General features: G+C 45.1%; 1 protein-coding gene across 4 annotated transcripts in view; it reads right to left on the bottom strand.

Moving 5' to 3' along the window:
- The window catches only part of EP400 (E1A binding protein p400), a 359,367-nt gene that overhangs the window by 94,107 nt on the left and 244,320 nt on the right, over positions 1 to 20,940 (bottom strand). For all 4 annotated transcript variants that reach the window (XM_063964664.1, XM_063964662.1, XM_063964665.1 and 1 more), the window contains 5 exons: positions 18,823 to 18,996; positions 1,403 to 1,450; positions 1,076 to 1,203; positions 661 to 717; positions 444 to 522 (listed from right to left, as the gene is read on the bottom strand). In XM_063964664.1, coding sequence (XP_063820734.1) covers positions 444 to 522; positions 661 to 717; positions 1,076 to 1,203; positions 1,403 to 1,450; positions 18,823 to 18,996 — 486 coding nt within the window. The remainder of the gene's footprint in view (positions 1 to 443; positions 523 to 660; positions 718 to 1,075; positions 1,204 to 1,402; positions 1,451 to 18,822; positions 18,997 to 20,940) is intronic.

Raw genomic sequence — 20,940 nt, 5'->3', positions numbered from 1 at the left:
TGATTGGCTGGCGGCCGGCACTACGTTTGAAATGCCGCCAGCGCGGTCAGTACGTGTGTCCTTAGCTGGTGCCCGCAAGTAGTAAGTACTATCACTACCTTAGCTGACAGCCGGGCAGCGCTGAGCTATAGTGCTCAGCGCTGTCCGGCAAAACTGCGCATGCGCACTGTAATCCCGTGAATCCCGGGATTGGAGGCTCCAATCCCGGGATTCAAATCCCGGCATTTTTGGGCCCAAATCCCAGGATCCCGCCGATCCCGGGATTGGCCTCCCTAGTTGGGGAGAACACCCCCTGGTCAGCTTTGTACACATCGGGATCCCGGCATAGTATTTCGAGCGAGCCGGGATCCAATGCGCCGGTAACTCATACTGCTCCCTTGGGTACATATGCATTACTTTAGTAATACTAAATATAAATACATTGTATAAATAAGGAACCATACCTTCTTCTCTTTGGCTATACGATCTGCACGCAATGAGGCCACCTGAATTGGTGGCAGTGGCTTATCATAGTTGATGCCACTAGAAAACATAATCAGATAAAAAATAATTATTCTGTAGCATTCAGGAAAATCAGCATTATGCTGATCAATCAATTATAATAATATTTAGTTGGGTTATACTTGAAAGCACCAATAAAAAAAATGTTCATTCAAATACCTTTCTGCCAGAACAGATGCATGCTTGGGATTCTTCTGGAATGGATTCATGCCTAATCTGAAACAAACAACAACAATCCAAGATAGTGAATTAATCACTGTCAAAATAAATAATGAGCTTGATTTAAACTAAGAGAAACTATTTTATAACTAGCTTGTTTCTAAAAGTTTTAAAGTTGAGAAATCCTGCAGTATATTCAGCATACAATCAGTCTAATCTACAAAAAACCCCACCAGTGTTTACCAAAGTAACTAGTTAGAATGTGTATCATACTGTGCGTATTTCTGCTGTGGGTACTAAAGGCCATAAATAGGACACACATTAGCTATGCTGCAGAAAAGGAAAATGCTACAGAATCACACATCTTATATATTTTATATTCAAATCAGGAAACTTCCATCCCTACATTACTCACAAAGGTTTGATGGGTGGACTTCTCTTTCCAGCAGTCATCTTCATCAAGTCAAAACGGGTGGTGTACAACTGACTGTGTGTTAATCCCTCATCTTGTACATATATCTGACTGGTCCTCAAGGGTTTATTCTTCATATACCAGAAGGGAAAAGCATAGCAAATTGGTTGCAGTAATCACAATTTACATCTTAATATAGATATGGAACTATTTAATGTACTCCTCTCAATTACTACAACACATTGCAGATAACTTTGAAAAGAACTTGCCCGACAGTCAACATTACATATGGAAATCTGAATCCCTTTTCAGCATCACACCTCAATATACCTTAAATATGTTTTCTGTCTTCTTTTTTGGACTCACATCATATAGCAACTGCAATACAAATGAAGAGGTTTGTAAGAATAGTTGTCAAAACTAGTTTACTATATTCGTAACCAGTTCTTCAACTGCACAAGAAAAAAAAAAAAGTAACAGAACGTTAGAACTGTGCAACACTTCAAAACTTTACACCCTGGGATTGGCCAAATAGAAAGCAGCATGCTATGAAGTTAGTGATCCATATATTCTAATTAAATACACACACACACACCCATACATACATCTCTCTCTCTCTTACATACATACATACATACAGTACATACATACACACGAGCATGCGGCACTCCTTGGACTTATGCAAAAAGAATTCACAAAAGCATCATTTTATACAACAGTTCAGGGTCTTCTATTCCCCGTCGTCAGGCAGCATATACATCAACATATACGACTGTGTATTTGCCTTAAATACCCGCTATATATAGCTAAAGGTCCAAATCAACCAATGTATGTATATATTTATATGTAGGTTTTATAATATTCAGTATGTTTTGTGCACTGCTCTCCTCATTATCCTCTTCCTGCAAACATGACAATGGTGCTTTCTCTTTCATCCACTAGGGGAAACTGGAGTCCTATACAGTAGGGGTGTGAAGCTTGCAACCGGAGGTGTGGCACAATCTAAAATTAGCATTGTCTGCACAGCCGGCTCCTGCCCCTTCACATCCCTCCTCCCTCAGTTTTGAAAATTGTGCTGGAGGTACAGCACATGGAGCTCTGAGCTCCTGACTAAAACTTAAAAAGGGCTGCGTCAACCTAGCTAAAAGGGGGACAAGGCTACTTCATATTGGAGAGACAATGATCCCTATTGAATGGATCTGCATCTCTCTACAGGAGATCCTCTAATCCACCTGAGCACTGGAAGACAGTGAGTACTGGTTATATAATAGGGGCCCTTGTTAGGTTTTTAATTTAATTATTTATTTTCCCGTCAGCATATCTTAACACAGCGCAGCGGTCACCGGCAGGCAGAGACTGAGCGGGGCTGGAAAGGCGCGCCAAGAGTAGCAGAGCGCACACCATACAATGTCTCCCACTTAAAAGATCACAACAGCGGCCCGGGGGGCAGTCAGGAAGCCGCCCGCACTGTGCAGCCACTGATTAGCGCTACGGGACTTTGTGACAAGGTCCCGGAGCGCGCACACTAGACAGCCGCTAGCATGCCGATCCTATCAGCCGGGCGCCGCTACGGGACTTGACAGAAGGGTCCCGCAGAGCGCACACCACACAGCCGCGTGAAGCCGATCCTATCAGCCGGGCACCGCTGCGGGACTTCACAGAAGGGTCCCGGAGCGCGTGCGCTCGGGGGGATCGATAGGGGGTAGAGACGCTGCAGTTTTTTACAGCGCGGCTGAGGGAATTCTTTCAGCCGCGTGAGTATAGAGGCTACACTCAGTGACAGCGCGACTCCCCATATATGTAGAAGCGCTGGCTAGTAAAAGAGCAAGGATAGTGAAAATAGCCTGGAAAATGTTTGATACGCATTTAAACATTTTGTGAAGTGCCTAATAACTTACAGAGGGGGCCATGTTACTTATACAAACTGGCGCCATTCCGAGGGGCAGGGGTCAGCCCTCCCCCTCGTATAGAAACAAGAGGGATAGTTTGGTTGCAACAACAGCTCCCTCTGCTGGTAAACGTATATATTTAGAAAGAGGATCTCCATTTATATTTTCAAAGGACTTCTATTACAAAGATCCTGAAGAAAATACACGGAAGCAAGCGGATACCACCTCTACCATCGTAGCTGAATTACAGTTGGGATGTGAGGGTTGCGAGTCGGCTGGTAGTTAATAATAAAAAAAAAAAACATTTTTATTTATTTATTTTGTCCAGTTCCTTTTCTGTATACAGGAGGGAAAGGCATTTTCAGCCGAATCCGAGGCCTTGGCTTCCGTCATCACTCAGTCTTTCTCTTCCTAGTTTAAAGGGTGAAAGCGCTGCATAATACCCTGGTAACGTTTTCAAACAACATGTCTAGAGCACCAACCAAGGCCTCCAAGACCTGTTATGTTTGCACGAGATGTAGCATGAAGAGCACGCGGGTTGGCAGCTCCGGGGTGTGCGACTCCTGCTTAGACAAGGACGCTTCACCTGGGAACAGTGCTCTGGCTAGGTCATGGGAAGACAACCTTGCAAATAGAATCTCCAAGGTAATGGCAGAATCACACAGGCAGCAATCGGAATGGGCTGCGGGATTCTCAAAGTGGATGGAGGTATTTCTCATCAAGTTAACGCCATCCGCACCTGCAGGAACGAATGTGCGCAAGGCAGTTAATATACCTCTTCCTATTTACCGTAAGCGGGTCTTCTCATTGACACAGAGGAAGGTGAGTTAATTGAATCTACCCTAGACGCCGATTTTCCAAAAGAGGACACGGCAATCTCGGGTATTGAGTCTTTAATTGAAGCGGGAAGGAGATCCTAAACTTTAAGGTAAAAGTAAAGGAGCCAGAAGGATTCGAATTGTTCGAATCCCAAAAGCCACGTTCAGCAGTGTTTCCCATTTCTAAATCCCTCCAATCTCAAAGGGAGGAGGCTTGAAGACAAATTGACAAACGCTTTCAATTCCAAAAAGGTTTCAAGTGACTTATCCCCTACCTAAGGGTGTAATTGATGAGTGGGAGAATCCACCAGTTGTGGATGCTTCCCTAAGAAGGTTGTCGAAGTAGACAATCTTACCAATACCTAATGTAACGACTTTAAAGGATGCTTCAGATTTTAATGTTGACACAGCTTTAAAGTCAATTTTTGTAGCAGCAGGTGGTGTCACGGAGACCTGCGATCGTCTGTGCTTGGGTCAACAAGGCCATGGGAGCATGGTCTGGACGTATTGTACGGGCTATTGAGGAGGAAGATAGCTTAGAAGAGATTACCCAGCTGGACATTCGAGAATCTGCTTCATACTTGTGTCAAGCCTCAAAGTATTAGCAGAATAGTCGTGGATCTCCGCATCGGTCATATCGGCTTGATGGATTTTATGGCTCAGAGAAGGGCAAGGAGACTCTGACACCAAGAAGGCGGTATAATCCATCCCCGTTGGGGGTGACATGCTTTTCGGTTCAGAGTTGGATAAGTGGATTTCGCAGGTTACAGCAAAGAACTCCACCTTTCTGCCTTCTCCTTATACGAGAGCCACTCCACAGGTTAGGAGAGGCTATTCGGGACCAGTGTTTAATTCATTTATATCACAGTCCTTTCAGGGCCGAGGAGTTTTCGGTACACAAGTACGTGGGGGCAGAGGTAGAGGCCGCTCACAGGCAGCAACCAGAACATCTGGGCCAACATCTCACCAGATTTTGAGAAAACTGCATTTTCAACAGAGGCCTCACAGTCAGTTTTTTTTTTTTACAAAGCAATACTGACAGCAGTTCAAAGGTTGCTATGATCGGAGGTCATTATTCCAGTTCCCGCCTCTCAAGAGGAACGGGTTTCTATTCCAATCTTTTTGTCATGCCAAAATCAGACGGTCAGACAGATACTAAATTTAAAGGTTTTAAACCTGTTTCTAAGGGTCTACAAACTCCAGATGGAATCAATCCAGTCGGTCATTGCAGGCTTAGAACAAGGCGAGTTCAGGGTATCCATGGACAAAAGGGATGCATATATGCATATCCCAATCTGGACTCCTCACCAGGCTTACTTAAGGTTCGCACTGGTGACGGATCACTACCAATTCAGGGCCTTGCCGTTCGGTCTATCATCAGCCCTAAGAATCTTTACGAAGATCATGGCAATCAGGGTTGCAGGTTTGAGACTGTTGGGGATCCCGATTATACCTTATCTAGACGATCTACTGACCAAGGCATCATCTCGGGTACTGCTGATCAAGGATGTTCGTACATCTCATCAATTTCTCATTCGACGGGTGGATTGTGAAGTTCCAGAAATCCAACCTCATGCCGACTCAACGGATTCATTTCCTCAGTTTCATCTTGGACAGGGTACAATTGAGAGTATTCCTTCCACAAAACAGGGTCCAAGACTTAGAGACTAGTGGCTCATGTACTGAGGACACAAACGGTTTCTCTACACCTCAGTGTGCAACTTCTCGGGAAGATGGTGGCGTCATTCGGAGCTCAGCAGTACGGCAGACTTCATTCCCGACCATTCCAGATGAACCTCATTGCTCAGGGAGCAGGTTCGCACTGGCTTCGACATCGAAGAATCAGACTTCCACCACGCATACGAACCTCCTTAATTTGGTGGTCGTTGCACAGGAAACTCACAGCAGGAAAGAGATTTGGGATTGGAGGATCCTAACAACGGATGCCAGTCTCGGAGGCTGGGGTGCTGTCCTGAAGGAACATCAGTTTCAGGGCAGGTGGACGTTCAGGAGAGCAGAGTACCCATAAACATTCTCGAGCTGAGAGCGGTTTAAATGCGCTTCTCTTAGCCAAAGACCTAGTCATGGGTAAACACTTAAAGATACAAAAAAAGATCACCACGACGGCTTACATAAACCGTCAAGGGGGAACTAACAGCAGGACGGTGTTCCAGGACGCCACAGAGATCTTGTGGGCAGAAAGGGCGAAACATCATCCTCTCGGCAGTGTTCAGAGTTGGGGTCTACCTCCAGTCGACCTACTGACGTCTCTGCAAAACCATCAGCTGCCCAGATATGTGTCCAGGACAGAAGGAGTGGACACATTGACACTTCCTTGGTGTTACAGGAGGGTTTAAATTTTTCCACCTTTCCCCCTCATACCCAGGTTTCTGACACGGTTGAAACGAGAGCGAGTGTGGGCGATCCTAATCACACCAGATTGACCCTGCAGGAGTTGATACTCAGATCTGCGAGGGATACTAGCAGAAGATCTTTGGCGGGTACCTCAGAGAGAGGCCCTGCTATCTCAGGGCCCGTTCCAACACCCAGACCTGACCAGGCTGCGTTTAACGGCGTGGCTCTTGAAACCCGGATCTTAAGAAACAGGGGGATACCAAGACCGGCCACTCCTACGATAATTGCCGCTAGGAGGCCGGTCACAGCCATGCACTACTACAGGATTTGGAAGAGGTACATGGAGTGGTGTCAAGAACATGGGTGGACTTTGACGAACTTCCGGTTATCCAGACTTCTACTTTTCCTTCAGGCCGGTCTGGATGTAGGACTAAGGCTGGGCTCTCTGACGGTTCAAATTTCGTCTCTCTCCATCCTATTTCAACAACGGTTAGCATCCTGGCCAGAGGTTCAAACCTTTTGTACAGGGGATTCTGCGGATACACCCCCCTTTTTTGTCCTCCTACTTCACCATGGGACTTAAATTTGGTGTTGGAATTTCTGGGATCACCAACTTTTGAGCCACTGGCAAGAACAGACCTGAAATATCGCTCTTGGAAGGTACCATTATTGCTTACATTGGCTTCGGCCAGGCGGGTTTCTGAGTTGGGAGCCTTATCGTGTAAGAGTCCCTTTTTAATTTTTCTTGAGGATAGGACAGAATTACGTACAAGAGCAGATTTCCTTCCTAAGGTTGTTTCGGGGTTTCATGTAAACCGGCCAATTGTGGTCCCATCGTTCCAGGGTCTCGCAGATGGGGACGTGTCCTTGGCTGTTGTCCGAACTTTACGGGTATACGTACAAGTTGCGTCGTCCTTCAGAGGGTCGGACCATTTGTTTGTTGTTTATGATGAGCCTAAGAGGGGTTGGCCAGCATCTAGGCAGTCTTTGTCTAGATGGTTTCGACTTGCCATTCGGCTAGCTTATATTTCCTGTGGCAAGACAGGTTCCGGTTCAGACGGGTGCTCATACCACCCGATCAGTGGGTGCCTCATGGGTGGCTGCCAGAGGTGCTTTCACTACTCAACTATGCAGAGCGGCGACGTGGTCCTCAGTCCACACGTTCGCGATAATTTTACAGGTTTTATCCCTTTGCGTCCGAAGACTCTAAGTTCGGACGTTTAGTTTTGCAGGCCACCGACAGCACTCCCTCCCTTGGGGATAACTTTGGGATGTCCCCTACTGTATAGGACTCCAGTGTCCCCTAGTGGATGAAAGAGAAAAGAGGATTTTGGTACTTACCGATAAATCCAATTCTCTGAATCCTCTAGGGGACCATGGACGCCCGCCTCGGTGCTGTCACCCTGCTGTGTTCAAAGTTCTTGTTTAAACAGTTCATACAAATGGCGTTAGTTCTTCGGATACGTATTTTCTTGGATACTGTTTGATATGTTGTACGGTTCGGTTCCTCGCCATGTGCTATAGTATCATGTCCTATTCTCTCAGTCCAATTTTCCAAACTGAGGGAGGAGGGATGTGAAGGGGGAGGAGCTGGCTGTGCAGACCATGCTAATTTTATATTGTGCCACACCTCCGGTTGCAAGCTTCACACCCCCTACTGTATAGGACTCCAGTGTCCCCTAGAGGATTCAGAGAAATGGATTTATCGGTAAGTACCAAAATCCTCTTTTTACAGTGCTGTCTCTAATATATATTTACTTTTACAAGTGCTACTAACGCAACTGGCACCTGTCATTGGCAGATGGACTAACAAATGGCAGGGCAGCAGACACCCATTATCTGGCAAATTAGCTACACCAACACGCAAATCAGTTGGGCCGCATGACAGGCATGACACTCACCGACTCTTTCATGATTCTTTGTACACTTTATACTACCACACAGCTACTAACCCATGTACATTATTTATTCTCTAGTCCTCACAGTTTTACATGGGTTAGTTGCTATGTAGTAGTATCAAATGTACAAAGAATCAAAAAAATCTGAGTCGGTGAGTGTCATGCCTGGCTGAATTGACATGGAATGACCCCTAATTAAGGTGAGATTGTGGAGTCAATAATAAAGACTTTTTGTGTTTGATAACTAGGGTATTTTGGGTAGGAAATTCAGTGCCAGCAATGCACCAAGTGTTTCACATTAAGGACAACCAAGAGTCAGTAATGTGAAAATACGCTGTTTTGATATGAAAGAAGGACAGAGAATTCTATAGGCTGGGGCTCTACTTATTTAAAAAAAAAAAACTTAACTTTTATTGTAATTGGGACTCACAGACACAAAAAACATTAATCAGTAGAGGTTCATATGTGCATTATATTGGAACCACTCTCAGTGCTGCAAAGATCTCCTACTCAAACCAATGTTAGAAAATTTGGATTTTTTTTACTTACCGTAAAATCTCTTTCTCTGAGTCCATCTGAGGGATGCTGGACACTTACGCTTGGGGGTTAGAGTGTGTAAGTATGGAGTTTGGCACAAGCTATGAAAAGAACTAACTCCTCCACCTCTAACCCCTCCCATCAACCCCCTGTTCACAGGAAGTACTCCTCAGTTAAATTTAACAAAGCCGAGAGAAAGAAAACAAAACCAACAATCAATAACCAGACAAAAGGGAAGGGATCGCAGCGACCCCCAGGTGGACTGAGAAAGATTTTACTGTAAAAATCAAAATTTCTCTATCATCCATCCTGGGGACGCTGCGCACTTACACTTGGGTGATATCCCAAAGCAAGCCAAAGGGGGAAACACGCGAGAATTCTGCCCTTAAGATCAGACGCCCAACAGAGGCATCCCCCCATACCAAAAGTATGGAAACAATAGAATCCTGTGAATGTTGCCACTGTACACAGCTGCACAATAGAGATACCGCCGTGAACAGCCCAGAGGTCCCAACGGCCTGAGTCGCACAATTCCACAGAGGGTCAAGAACAGCAGAGGCTGACGAATAGCTGATGTGACCCAACGAGCCACAGTGTTCTTAGAGATCGGTCAACCTCGCTTGGGCTCACAACTAACAACGTGTCTGTACTGCAAACTTAAAATGTTTCGGTTCAAGGCTGGTCTTAAAGCCAGGTCTCTATATACACTGGTCTCTAGCATTAGTGCGCTGAGCCACAGCTCCTGTGTTGAAAAAAGGAGTTTTGTATGTAAAAGCACTCTATAATCATAGCAAAACCAACAAAGGTGGACTGCAGCAAAGGGCTGCTAACTCAGAAACAGCCGAGCTGAGGCAATGGGCAAAAGAAAAAAACACACTGCGAGAGAAAGGAACCGCCACCCAACAGAGTAGAGGCTGGAAAGGAGTCACAGGAGCTTCACAAGGAAAATGCATATACAAAAAGCTGTGACGAAAGCGCCAAACATCCGTAAGTAGGATTTTAAATACCTACCGGTAAATCCTTTTCTCGCAGTCCATAAGGGATATTGGGGACACATTAGTATGATGGGTATAGACGGGGTCCAAAGGAGCCAGTGCACTTTAAATTTCTTCCACTGGGTGTGCAAGCTCCTCCCCTCTATGACCCTTCCCATAGGCAGTTATAGGTAAAACAGTGCCCGAAGGAGAAATTACATACTTGAGAGAAGGAACATAACAAGTGTGGTGAGAATTATACACCAGCACACCATAACATAACTGTGCCAGCAACAGCTGGCAACATAAACAGCAACGGCTGAACTGGTAATACCGAAAAGAGAACCTGCAGAAAGTCACCGCACAAAGGCGGGCGCCCAATATTCCTTATGGACTACGAGAAAAGAAATTTACCGGTAGGTATTAAAAATCCTATTTTCTCTAGAATCCATAAGGGATATTGGGGACACATTAGTACGATGGGGTTGTCCCAAAGCTTCCAGAACGGGCGGAATGCGGAGACATCTGCAGCACCGCCTGCCCAAACTGGGTATCCTCTTTGGCCAGGGCAATAAACTTGTAGAACTTCACAAAGGTGTTCTTCCCAGACCAGGTAGCGGCTCGGCATAGTTGCAAGGCCGAGACTCCGCGGGCAGCCGCCCAAAATGAGCCCATCGATCTAGTAGAGTGGGCCTTTAGAAACTTAGGAACAGGTAAGGCTGCCGACACATAGGCCTGTTCGATAGTAAGTCGAATCCAACGTGCAATGGACTGCTTTGAAGTAGGGCAACAATTCTGCGCATCATAGAGCACGAACAAGGAATCAGTCTTTCTTATCCGAGCTGTAAGCTTGACATAGATCCTCAAGGCACGCACAGCATCCAATGTCTCCAGAGGAGCAGAAGCATCAGAACAGGACAGAACCACAATAGGTTGATTCAGATGAAATGCGGAAACAACCTTCGGCAGGAACTGCTGTCTAGTCCGGAGCTCCGCTCTGTCCTCGTAAAAGACCAAATAGGGGCTTTTATACGATAAGGCCCCCAATTCTGAGACACGTCTGGTAGAAGCCAGGGCCAGTAACATCACTGTCTTCCATGTGAGGTACTTGTCTTCTACCGTCATCAGAGTTTCAAACCAGGAAGACTGTAGAAATCGTAATACCACATCCAAATCCCAAGGAGCCGTAGGCGGCACAAACGGAGGTTTGATGTGAAGCACCCTCGCAAGAAGGTCTGAACTTCAGGCAGTATAGCCAACTTCTTTTGGAAGAAGACTGAAAGAGTCAAAATTTGAACCTTATGGATCCCGGACGTAAGCCTTGATCAACTCGAGCCTGCAGGAAACAAATAAATCTTCCCAAGTGAAAATCGGCAGATGCATATGTGCATTCCTCGCACCAGAAGACGTATCTCCGCCAGATATTATGACAGTGTTTTGACGTCACAGGTTTTCTGGCTTGCACCATAGTGGCAATGACATTTTTGGAAAGTCCCTTGTGAGCTAGGATGTTCCGCTCAACTTCCATGCCGTCAAATGAAGCTGCCGTAAGTCCAGGTAGATGAACGGTACTTGTTGAGGAAGATCTCCTCTGAGCGGTAGAGGCAAAGGGTCTTCGATGGACATGTCCAGAAGATCCGCATACCACGCTCTCCAGGGCAAGCAGAATTGCTTGTACTCATTGATAAATGACTTCACAGGGGTTTCACAACTGTGCCTGAATAATGATTGTGTTAATCTTATAAGCAATAAGACAGTAACTAGGATATAAGTATTTAATCTACTGTAATAAGTGATACAAAGCAATAATTTGCATACACGCAAACTAGTGAAAAAAGGAAAAGAAAAAGAAGAAAAAATTAAAATTAAAAATAATAATGATATGGATAAATGTAAACAATAAAGCAATATACACAATTGCAGGGTATAGAGTGGGTCAATTATAAGTTCTGAGTCCAAAGTCTAGTGTATATAGAGTGGCGTTCCACCTCGTTAATTGCACTGTTGGAATTCTACACTGTGTGGAATAATACAACACAATCACAAAGGGAATGGGAGCTCTTATAATCAGTCAGGACTTGGGGTTGGAGAGCCTTTTACAGATGTTAAGAGTTCTCCTCTTTTCAGAGGCAGGTTCTGGTCCGGCAGTGGTAGCAACACTAAGGGGTACCCCTGACTGGATAGCGGGGGGACAAGGTGACCAGGGGACAAGTTTACCGTTCGCTCCGGACTCTCCGCTTGTCACCTCTACCACAGACGGAGGGAGGCGCCCGTGTCCACAGACGTCCACCGCCCGCCGGGTCCGAGGGACGCGGTCGCGTCTCTGGGGGGAAAGTAGCGCTGGCTTCAGGATCCACAAAGGGACTGTCCGCCGCACACCTCTCCTCTTACGGAGCCGTTACCTTATCTCCTGCGCTTGAATCCCAGCGTCCGCATCCACTTCTGTGCTCGGTCTTCCTTGCGGCTGTTAATCGGTACTCTGCTTCCTGGTCTCGCACCTCTCGGCCACGTGACTCAATCTTCTTCCGTAGTTCCTCCTGTGTCTTTCGTGTGTTTTAATGGAAATTGTTGTAGAGCTCCGCTGTGTTGTATAAATAAACAATCATTTTAAAAGTGGAAGCTTTGTTTTTTTCCTCCAACGCGTGTCGACCCGTCTGGGTCTTCCTCAGGGAGTCCTTGAATGCCATCTTTGTTAAGGGCTATTTATGGCCATACTTGGTTACATCATGAGTGGGTGTGTTCTTTGGTTCTTCCCACTGAACACACAAATTGCAGTACTACAGGTTGACGGGAAGAGTATAAATAATACAGAAATACTGAAAAAGAGAAGTATGATAAAAACACTGGGCAGTTAATATAAAGAAATAAAATATGGTTGTGTGAAAGAAAATGATTGTATTACATAGATAAGTCAACCTGTAGTACTGCAATTTTGTGTATGCAAATTATTGCTTTGCATCACTTATTACGGTAGATTAAATACTTATATCCTAGTTACTGTCTTATTGCTTATAAGATTAACACCATCATTATTCAGGCGCAGTTGTGAAACCCCTGTGAAGTAATTTTTTGGAGGCTTTGGGTTTAGCCCCAATCACGTATTGCTGCTATCCTCCAAATATCCGGATAAGTAAAGCGCTGGTTACATTTGTAATTTACTTGTACTCATTGATGCCGGATCCTCTTGAGCACCTTTGGGATCAACGGAATCGGAGGAAATATGTAGACCAGCTGGTAAGGCCAAGGCGACGTCAGTGCATCCACTCCAATAGGAGCGAAGTTTCTTGTTGAGGCAAAACGCCATTATGTTGATCTCGGGGCAACCCCACCGGTCGATGATCTGTTGAAACACTTGAGGATGTAGGCCCCACTCCCCTAGGTGGAGATCGTGGCGACTCAGGACGTCCGATTCCCAATTATACACTCCCGGAATGAAAACTGCGGACAGTGCTAGTGCATTTCTTTCCGCCCAGAGGAGTATTCTTGATGCTTTTCGCATGCAGGCCCTGCTTTTTGTCCCTCCTTGTCGACTGATGTACGCCACAGCCGTGGCGCTGTCCGACTGTACCTAGATTGCTTGATCCCAGAGCAGAAGAGAGGCGTGAATCATGGCATTGTAGATGGCCTGAAGTTCCAAGATGTTGATCGGAAGTAGGGCCTCTTGGGCAGATCACCTGCCCTGGAACTGCACCCCTTGGGTGACAGTCCCCCATCCTCTCAGACTCGCATCCGTTGTGAAGCGTCGACCTTCCTGGAGATTGGAAGACTGCAGCCACCACAGGAGTGAAATCCTGGCCCGGGGTGACAGCTGAATCACCCGAGGCATCTTAAGATGGGAACCGGACCACTTGTTCAGGATGTCCAGTTGAAGGGGTCTGGCATTGAACCGTCCATACTGGATGGCCTCGAACAAGGCTACCATCTTTCGAAACAATCTTATGTAAAGATGGAGACTTGAGTCGGTCGGAGAACCATGCTAACCAATTTCCTGCAGAGTTCTCACTTTGTCCTCTGGGAGGAACACTTTCTGCGCTAAAGTATCCAGTAGCATTCTCAGAAACAGGAGCCGCTGAGATGGCCCCAGTTGGGACCTCTGTAAATTGAGGATCCACCCGTGGTGTGACAGAAGGTGTATAGTGCAATCTATATGGAGCAGTAGGAGCTCCCTGGAACTCGCTTTTATCAAGAGATCGTCCAGGTAAGGGACCACATTAACCCCCCCTGGACCCTGAGCTGGAAGATCATTTCCGCCATCACCTTCGTGAACACCCTCGGAGCTGTAGATAGGCCAAAGGGTAACGCCTGGAACTGGTAGTGGTCGTTCAGCAGGGCGAACCTCAGATAGGCCTGATGAGGAGGCCAAATTGGGATATGGAGGTAGGCGTCCTTGATATCCAGGGACACTAGGACTACCTGACGTTCCAGGCGTGCGATCACTGCTTTCAAAGATTCCATCATGAATTCAAAAACCTTTAGGTAAGGATTCAAGGACTTCAGATTCAAAATTGGCTTCACAGACCCGTCTGGTTTTGGCACAACGAACAGACTGGAGTAGTAACCTTGTCCTTGCTGTTGCAGGTGTACTGGAACAATGACTTGGGACTGGGCCAACTTAGTGATGGCCTGTAGTAGCGTAACACGCATAATTTCCAAAGCTGGTATGCTTGATTTGAAAAATCTTTGGGGAGGAGCACTGTCGAACTCCAGTTTGTAACCCTGAGAAATAAGGTCCCTTACCCAGGCGTCCCTGCAGGAACTTTCCCAGATGTGGCTGAAGTGACGTAACGGGCTCCCACCTCAAGATCCTCCTGGGGTGGGCGGGCACCATCATGCTGAGGTCTTTGCGGAAGCTGAACTGGTGCTCTGTTCTTGAGAGCCGGCTGGTTTCTTAGGTTTACCCCTTTTGCCTCCAGCTGCATTTGATGCACCTCTGGCACCAAAATTGAAATCTGGTGGACTGAAAGGACTGAGTAGACTGTCCCGGGTAGGTACATTTAGCAAACGGAGTCCCCGAGGGAAGAAACGCGGATTTCCCAGCAGTAGCTTTGGAGATCCATGCGTCCAATTTGACTCCGAAGAGCCTTTCACCTGTAAAGGGAAGAGATTCCACATTGCGTTTGGAGTCAGCGTATGCAATCCACTGGCTCTGTGTTCTGACACAGCCATAGCAGTGGTTCTAGCATTAATATTGCCGACCTCTTTTAGGAAGTCACAGAGGACTCTTGCAGTGTCCAGAATGTGTTTTAAGAAAGCCACCATAATAATTAGGGTCATGTCACCCGAGAGACCCTCCTGAATTTGAGGAGCCCAGGAGTGAATTGCATGCGTCATCCAGCAACCTGCAATGACCGGTCTTTGAGACACACCTGCAGCAATGTAGATAGATTTCAATGTGGCCTCAATTTTCCTATCCCCCGGGTCCTTTACCATAAAGGAGCCCAGTGCCGGGAGTACCGCCTTCTTAGAGAGGCGAGAGACTGAGACGTCTACAGCCAGAGATTCTTTCCAGAACTTTCTACTGTCAGGGGCAAAGGGGAATGTATGCAAAAACCGTTTTGATACCTGATATTTCTTATCTGGATTCTTCCAGGCTAGCTTAAATAAATCATCTAATTCTTTAGAATCAGGAAATGTGACAGTCAGTTTGTCTTGAGGGAGGAAAAACGACTGCTGATTTGCAGGGTCCTCTAAGGGGAGCTTTGGCACATCCCTTATAGCTAAAATGAGGGGTTCAATACCCTGTGTAGGAGTGGAATCCCCACTTAAGGGATCAACACCGTCCCCATCATCCCGTATATCATCATCAGAATCTGATAGAAGTGCAGGTAAAGCATGTGTTTGCAAATCTGTATTAGATGATGGGGGGGGGGATATCAGCCCTGGCAGCTAGATCTGCTACTGCTTTTTGCAGTTATTATTTTTTGTTGGCCTTTGCAGTGAGCTGAGATGACATATCAGACATCATAGCTATGATAGCCCCCAGCCACATTGTCCTCAGCATTTTGTGAGGACCGACTATACTGCTCACATGATATGGAACCAGATGAAAGAGGGGAGAATCTGGCAATACATACACTGCATAACTTTTGTTTTACCATAATGAAAACACACAATACACATACAACACAGACTGATTACAATGCAAGCCTGCCCTATCGCATGTGAGAGAGACGCAGAGGAAGAGAGGACACCAGCACACCCAATGCTGCAGAGCCCCAGTGAGGCTGTCAGCATTTTCACATAACAGTGAGAACTGCTTATACAATGTACTGTAATTCCCTCAGAGGAATAATATCTGTGCATAATTAGTGGTTATCCCCAAAATCAACACCCTGTACCAGCGATCCAGCGTGTGACAACCCCTCAGGACGGTGATCCTGCAGCAGGGAAGCAGCTCTGCACCTCGCGAGGCCGGTGACCGTCCCCTCCCCTAACTCCCACGGCGCAGGTATGCTGTTGCCCAAACAGCATACCGAAATAAACAAGTTTAAAATAAAATGAAGAAAAACTCTGGAGCTAGCAGTGTGTGCACAAGGAGTTAACACGGCGTCCATGATTGCCACAAGAGGATCCCCGGAGCAATCACCATACCAAAGAAGCCCTTTTCTGCAGAGACGAGAAGCCCTGAGGTCGATGTCAACTTGTCACAGGTACACCAAAATCAGAAAAACATGTTGGTTTATGTCACATTTTTCAGGAAAGAAAAGCATGACGACCCAGGAAGTCCGCTTCCCAGTTGTCCATTCTGGAACTGGAGACTACCGATATTGTCGGAATGCAAGGTTCCACCCTCTGCATATGTGAGGTACCATTCCGACGGCTCTCCATCTGCAAGAGCGACTGTACATGTTAATATATGTTAATATAGGCCACTGCGGATGTGAAGTTCGACTGGATGCAGGCTGCAAGACCATACTACTCGTCTATGTATCATTCCAATTTTTTTTTCTTTAGTATATGTGCTGCCAAAGCGAGCACTTGCAGAAAGCCTTAAGCTGGAGTCAAGGCATCGCGGGTTGCCCGGAGATGGAAGGGACTTCTCCACTTTGGACCTCAATGTTTTTGAAACCCAAAACCGTAACGTCTAAGACTAGTGACAGTGGTTCAATGTCAAGACAGAAAATGGAGTCCTATGGGTCAGATTCGGATTGTGTAGTTACCAATGAAGATATTGTCGTATTTGAATTGATAGACTGAACTGTTGTTAATGTAAACTCAAGTCTACCTCGGATTAATAACATAGAATTTGACACTGAACAATCCAGGCATGAGACCAGGAGAATGGAACCACCTGTAAAGCGGCCCACTGACCCCTGAAGGAACTGCACAAGAGAGTGTATTCTGGTCTGGAAATCCTGCACTGAGCCAAAAAACAGAGATACCTGGGATCGAAAAGAAGACCCCTGAACACCATCCTCCGCGAAGGAAAAAATCCGGAACCAAGGACCACTATAGATGTGTATAAAAAAGGTGCATTAGACGAAGCTTTTTGCAACATCAACCAAATATGGCAGTGATGGGAAAGTAACAGTAAAAACCCCAAGACCCTGTTGATGGGAAAGGGATTGGAATGAACACTCCCGCATTGGATAGCGAACAGACTGCAAGGATTAGAGCATGTCTCTTGGCTGAAACGCAAATAAGAGGGGTACCAAAGAATCCTGTTTGGTACTTGTTCCCCAAGATTCAGAATATATGCTTATGAAATAATTTGGTATATCCAACAGTCCAGTGGAATCTGAGCAAGTTGATTTTCCCCCACTGGGAAACAGACCACCCAACTCTATCGAAAGTCCGTGTTCCAGGTGTACAAATGCCTTCTAAAAGAATACATATTTCATTGACATTTATTTTAAATAAACACATTTCTTAGCAGTCATACTCAGGATGAGAACCCATGACATGTTATACTGAATGCAGACACCTTACTGACAGAGCTATTTGCTCCTTGCCTGCAAGGCATGTTTTGATTTGGAAGCAGAATTCAACGAATCGCAACCAAAATGAAAATATGGGCGTCATAGACCGGGCAGAGATGCAAGATTGAATAGAAATAGAATCCAAGAAAACAACAGTGACAGAGGGTAGAGCTTCAGAGACCCAATCTGTCAACGGATAATTTGAAAAGGATCATCTGATACAATAGTGGACAACTTGCATTATGCAATCTGCAACTGATCTAAGATCCATGCATTAGCCAGGATAGGGCGTAGGAATATTCCTGTCAGAAGGAATACCAAATTTAATAACCGCCTCACTACTGTTAAGGTTACATACTGTACTTTAGGAAAGACCATCGTCTTAGGACATCACATGATGGATGCGTCCACTAATTATTAGTGGAACCTCCATCAGGTCAGTGTGTTCATCAGCGAAAGGATAAAGAAACACCGTCTGTAAATGTGAGACACTGGTTCTGAACCAACAATATTGTGTACTAGAGAGAGACACATTTCCCTGGAAACATGAACTTTTGCATTAGGTGTTGAGCCAGACTTCCATCAACATCGTCCCAAAGTGAGAGAAGAGGTAAAAACCAATTAACTCAGTAGCCTATTTCTTATTCCTATCCTGAAGCACCCTCCCTTGAATCTAAGTCAGTTTTTTCAAATGGAAAGGGGGTTACCACCAAATAATTATCTAGCAATTCTGCTAAAATCATTTTGTTTTATAATAAATCACTGTGGTATATTTTTTCTACCACTGTGACATTGTCCTTAGCACCTTAACCACTTGCCTGGCATAGTCGTATCAGATGCGACCATACCAGCAAGTGTCTTATCTGACCTGGTCGTACAGGATGCAACCAGTCAGATAAACCGTGTTAGCCGCAGCAGGGAAGGGAAACTTCCCTCTGCTGCTGCTGTCAGATGGACCGGAAGGTCCCTCTGCCTCCCTGCACCCTCCCCCCAGTGTTGCCAATATATATATATATATTTTTTTTTTTTTTTTACTAAAATCATTTTGGGTAGGGTTAAATTCATGCCCTTTACCTGATTCACTCATAAAAAAAACCCTGACAATTTCTGAGCAGTTTTTTTGGGGAAAAAAAATAGTTAAGTGGTTAGAGGGTTCTTACTACAATTACTATCTTAGCTACAACTTGTTTGATGTGCACAGCGCCCACTGTACCGCATGGTTCAGTGTTCCCCAGACAGAACAGAGAAAGCCAACTATCTTTAATATGCACATCTCTTCTATGAGAAAGGAAATAATGCCTTTTAGACTTAAACAACAGCCCATAGAAAAATGACAGTATGAAATAAGATTTATGCTTACTTTGCCTTCCTCTCTTGGAATTATGACGTTCTCATATCGACTTCGGCACTGTTTAGATGATCTGTAGATGCGACTGCAGGAGTTTACTACATCACTAACCAGGTCCCAATTTGGTGTATGAGCTGGTGACACAACTGCGAGATTAAGAGGGAGTTCCAAGAGCTGCTTCACTGCCTGTAAAACAAGCACATGACATTTTATATATGAAAACATACATATCCCATTCTATAAAGCATTCAACAATCGATTCCACCTTGAAATCCATTTAGATAATTACAGCCTTCAATGAGTATATGGTCATCTCAAGGTGTAGTATAAAACGGGATGCTCAGAATGTTTATAAAAAAAATTACTCTCTGAAGCCACTGAAGTACTCTGGGTGCACTGGAATATTCATTACCTTGAGGTTCTCCTTTTGACCATCACAATTAGTCACTACTATCTTTTACATTGCGTTCCTGCAACACAGCGGTAAGACAAAAATAACAGAAAGACATTCTGCTGTGGAGTGTAAAACAGCAGACCTAGAGATAACAGCTGGATTTCTGCAAGATGATAATCCGAGGGATTATAGCATCTGTGCCATCTCTCTGCAATGTGCACAAAGCCAGTGACTCTGCAGTGATCAAGGGATTGTCCATATAAAAGTTAAGGGACAAACATAACCATTCAACACCTGAGAAGAGCCAACATGATCTCCATAATTTTTAAGAACACCCAAGGAGTTGTTGCTAGACTGAAGGGCTCAGATTTAAACTAGAAATGGTGGAGCTGGTGACCTTCCTAAAATGGAACATGCAAATAAGCATCCCATACATCTACGAATGCTATGCAATTCTACTGGCATTGGTATTATCACTTGGGTGGTGATTAACGCATGAATGGATAATTGTACAGCAACGTGCTCTTCCTAGCCCACAAGAAGGCTGGCATTGTAAAAAGGATTTTTATACTTCAGTTTAAATCTTTTTCTCTGATTTCTTCTGGGGGACAGTGGACCATGGGTTGCTCAAGGGGACCACAGGAGTTGGCAGTTATTAGACTAGTATTACTTTAAGTGAGTTGCTACTCACTTCTGAAACCCATGGACTGCAGTACAATTTGAAAAGTAGACCTAAACCATGGGTAAGCAACAGTGTCAATTACAAATCAGCAAAAACCAGCCAACAAAAGCTGAGCGTATGGCTAGAAACCCAGTGTCTCCCAGATGGAATCCGAGAAAAGGAATAAAACTGTAAAATCCAATTTTCTCTTTCAACCAATATGGGGGATTTTGGACCATAGGACATTCAAAAGCTACCCATAGGGAAGGGTACACTCAGTACAACCGCAACCACTGCCAGATTAAGGTCCACATGGGCCTGGAGCTGAAATTTCTGAGGGGCCTATTGTCTACCGCCGCAGGGGGTGTGACTACTGATGTGGTCTGAAAAGGGACTGTGGTCTGCGTTATGGACTGTGGCTAGTACCTCTCTACAATCACCTCAATTCCCTTCCCCACTATGCTTAAATTAACAGTGTAATGTGAAAGTCTACAAATGAAGAAAAGGAAAAGCCGCTTGCTAAGGTGAAAAAAAAGAAAAGAAAAATGTCTGATACAGTAATACGAGTAGAACTCAAGATACTGTTTACATATTTGTAAAATTCTATAAACGTACGTAATAAAAAATATGACATCATAGTGCATTCAACAAATAAAATATGGTCATAAAAGTGGTAATGACTTTACCTTTTAACCTAAAAAATGGTAGCCATCTTAAGCAAAGAATATAGGGACCTGGTATGTTTAATGGAATACAAAAAGTACCTACAGTAATCTGCACTTATAATTTGTATCCCAAGGTGTTCAGATGGACTATTTTAGGGTTGAGCCATTCACCCAAAATAGATTGCAGCCGTTTCCTGAAGCAAATTGCAGTAGTCAGGACAGCAGCTTTAACTCATTGGCAGCTGTAAGTCAAGTGTTCTTTCTACTCTATGGAGTCCGATTCGTGGCAGGTAGAAGAAACTCTCTAATTGCCATTGTTCCTGATCTACTGTATTGGCGTTGCAGGGTTCATGTGTAGCTGGACTGCAGAGCATGTGGGCTGGGCACTGCAGCAGTCCCATGTAGTTGGC

This window comes from Pseudophryne corroboree, chromosome 1 (assembly GCF_028390025.1).
Source record: "Pseudophryne corroboree isolate aPseCor3 chromosome 1, aPseCor3.hap2, whole genome shotgun sequence".
Classification (NCBI taxonomy): Eukaryota; Metazoa; Chordata; class Amphibia; order Anura; family Myobatrachidae; genus Pseudophryne; species Pseudophryne corroboree.
This window is presented reverse-complemented; position numbering and strand designations above follow the sequence as displayed.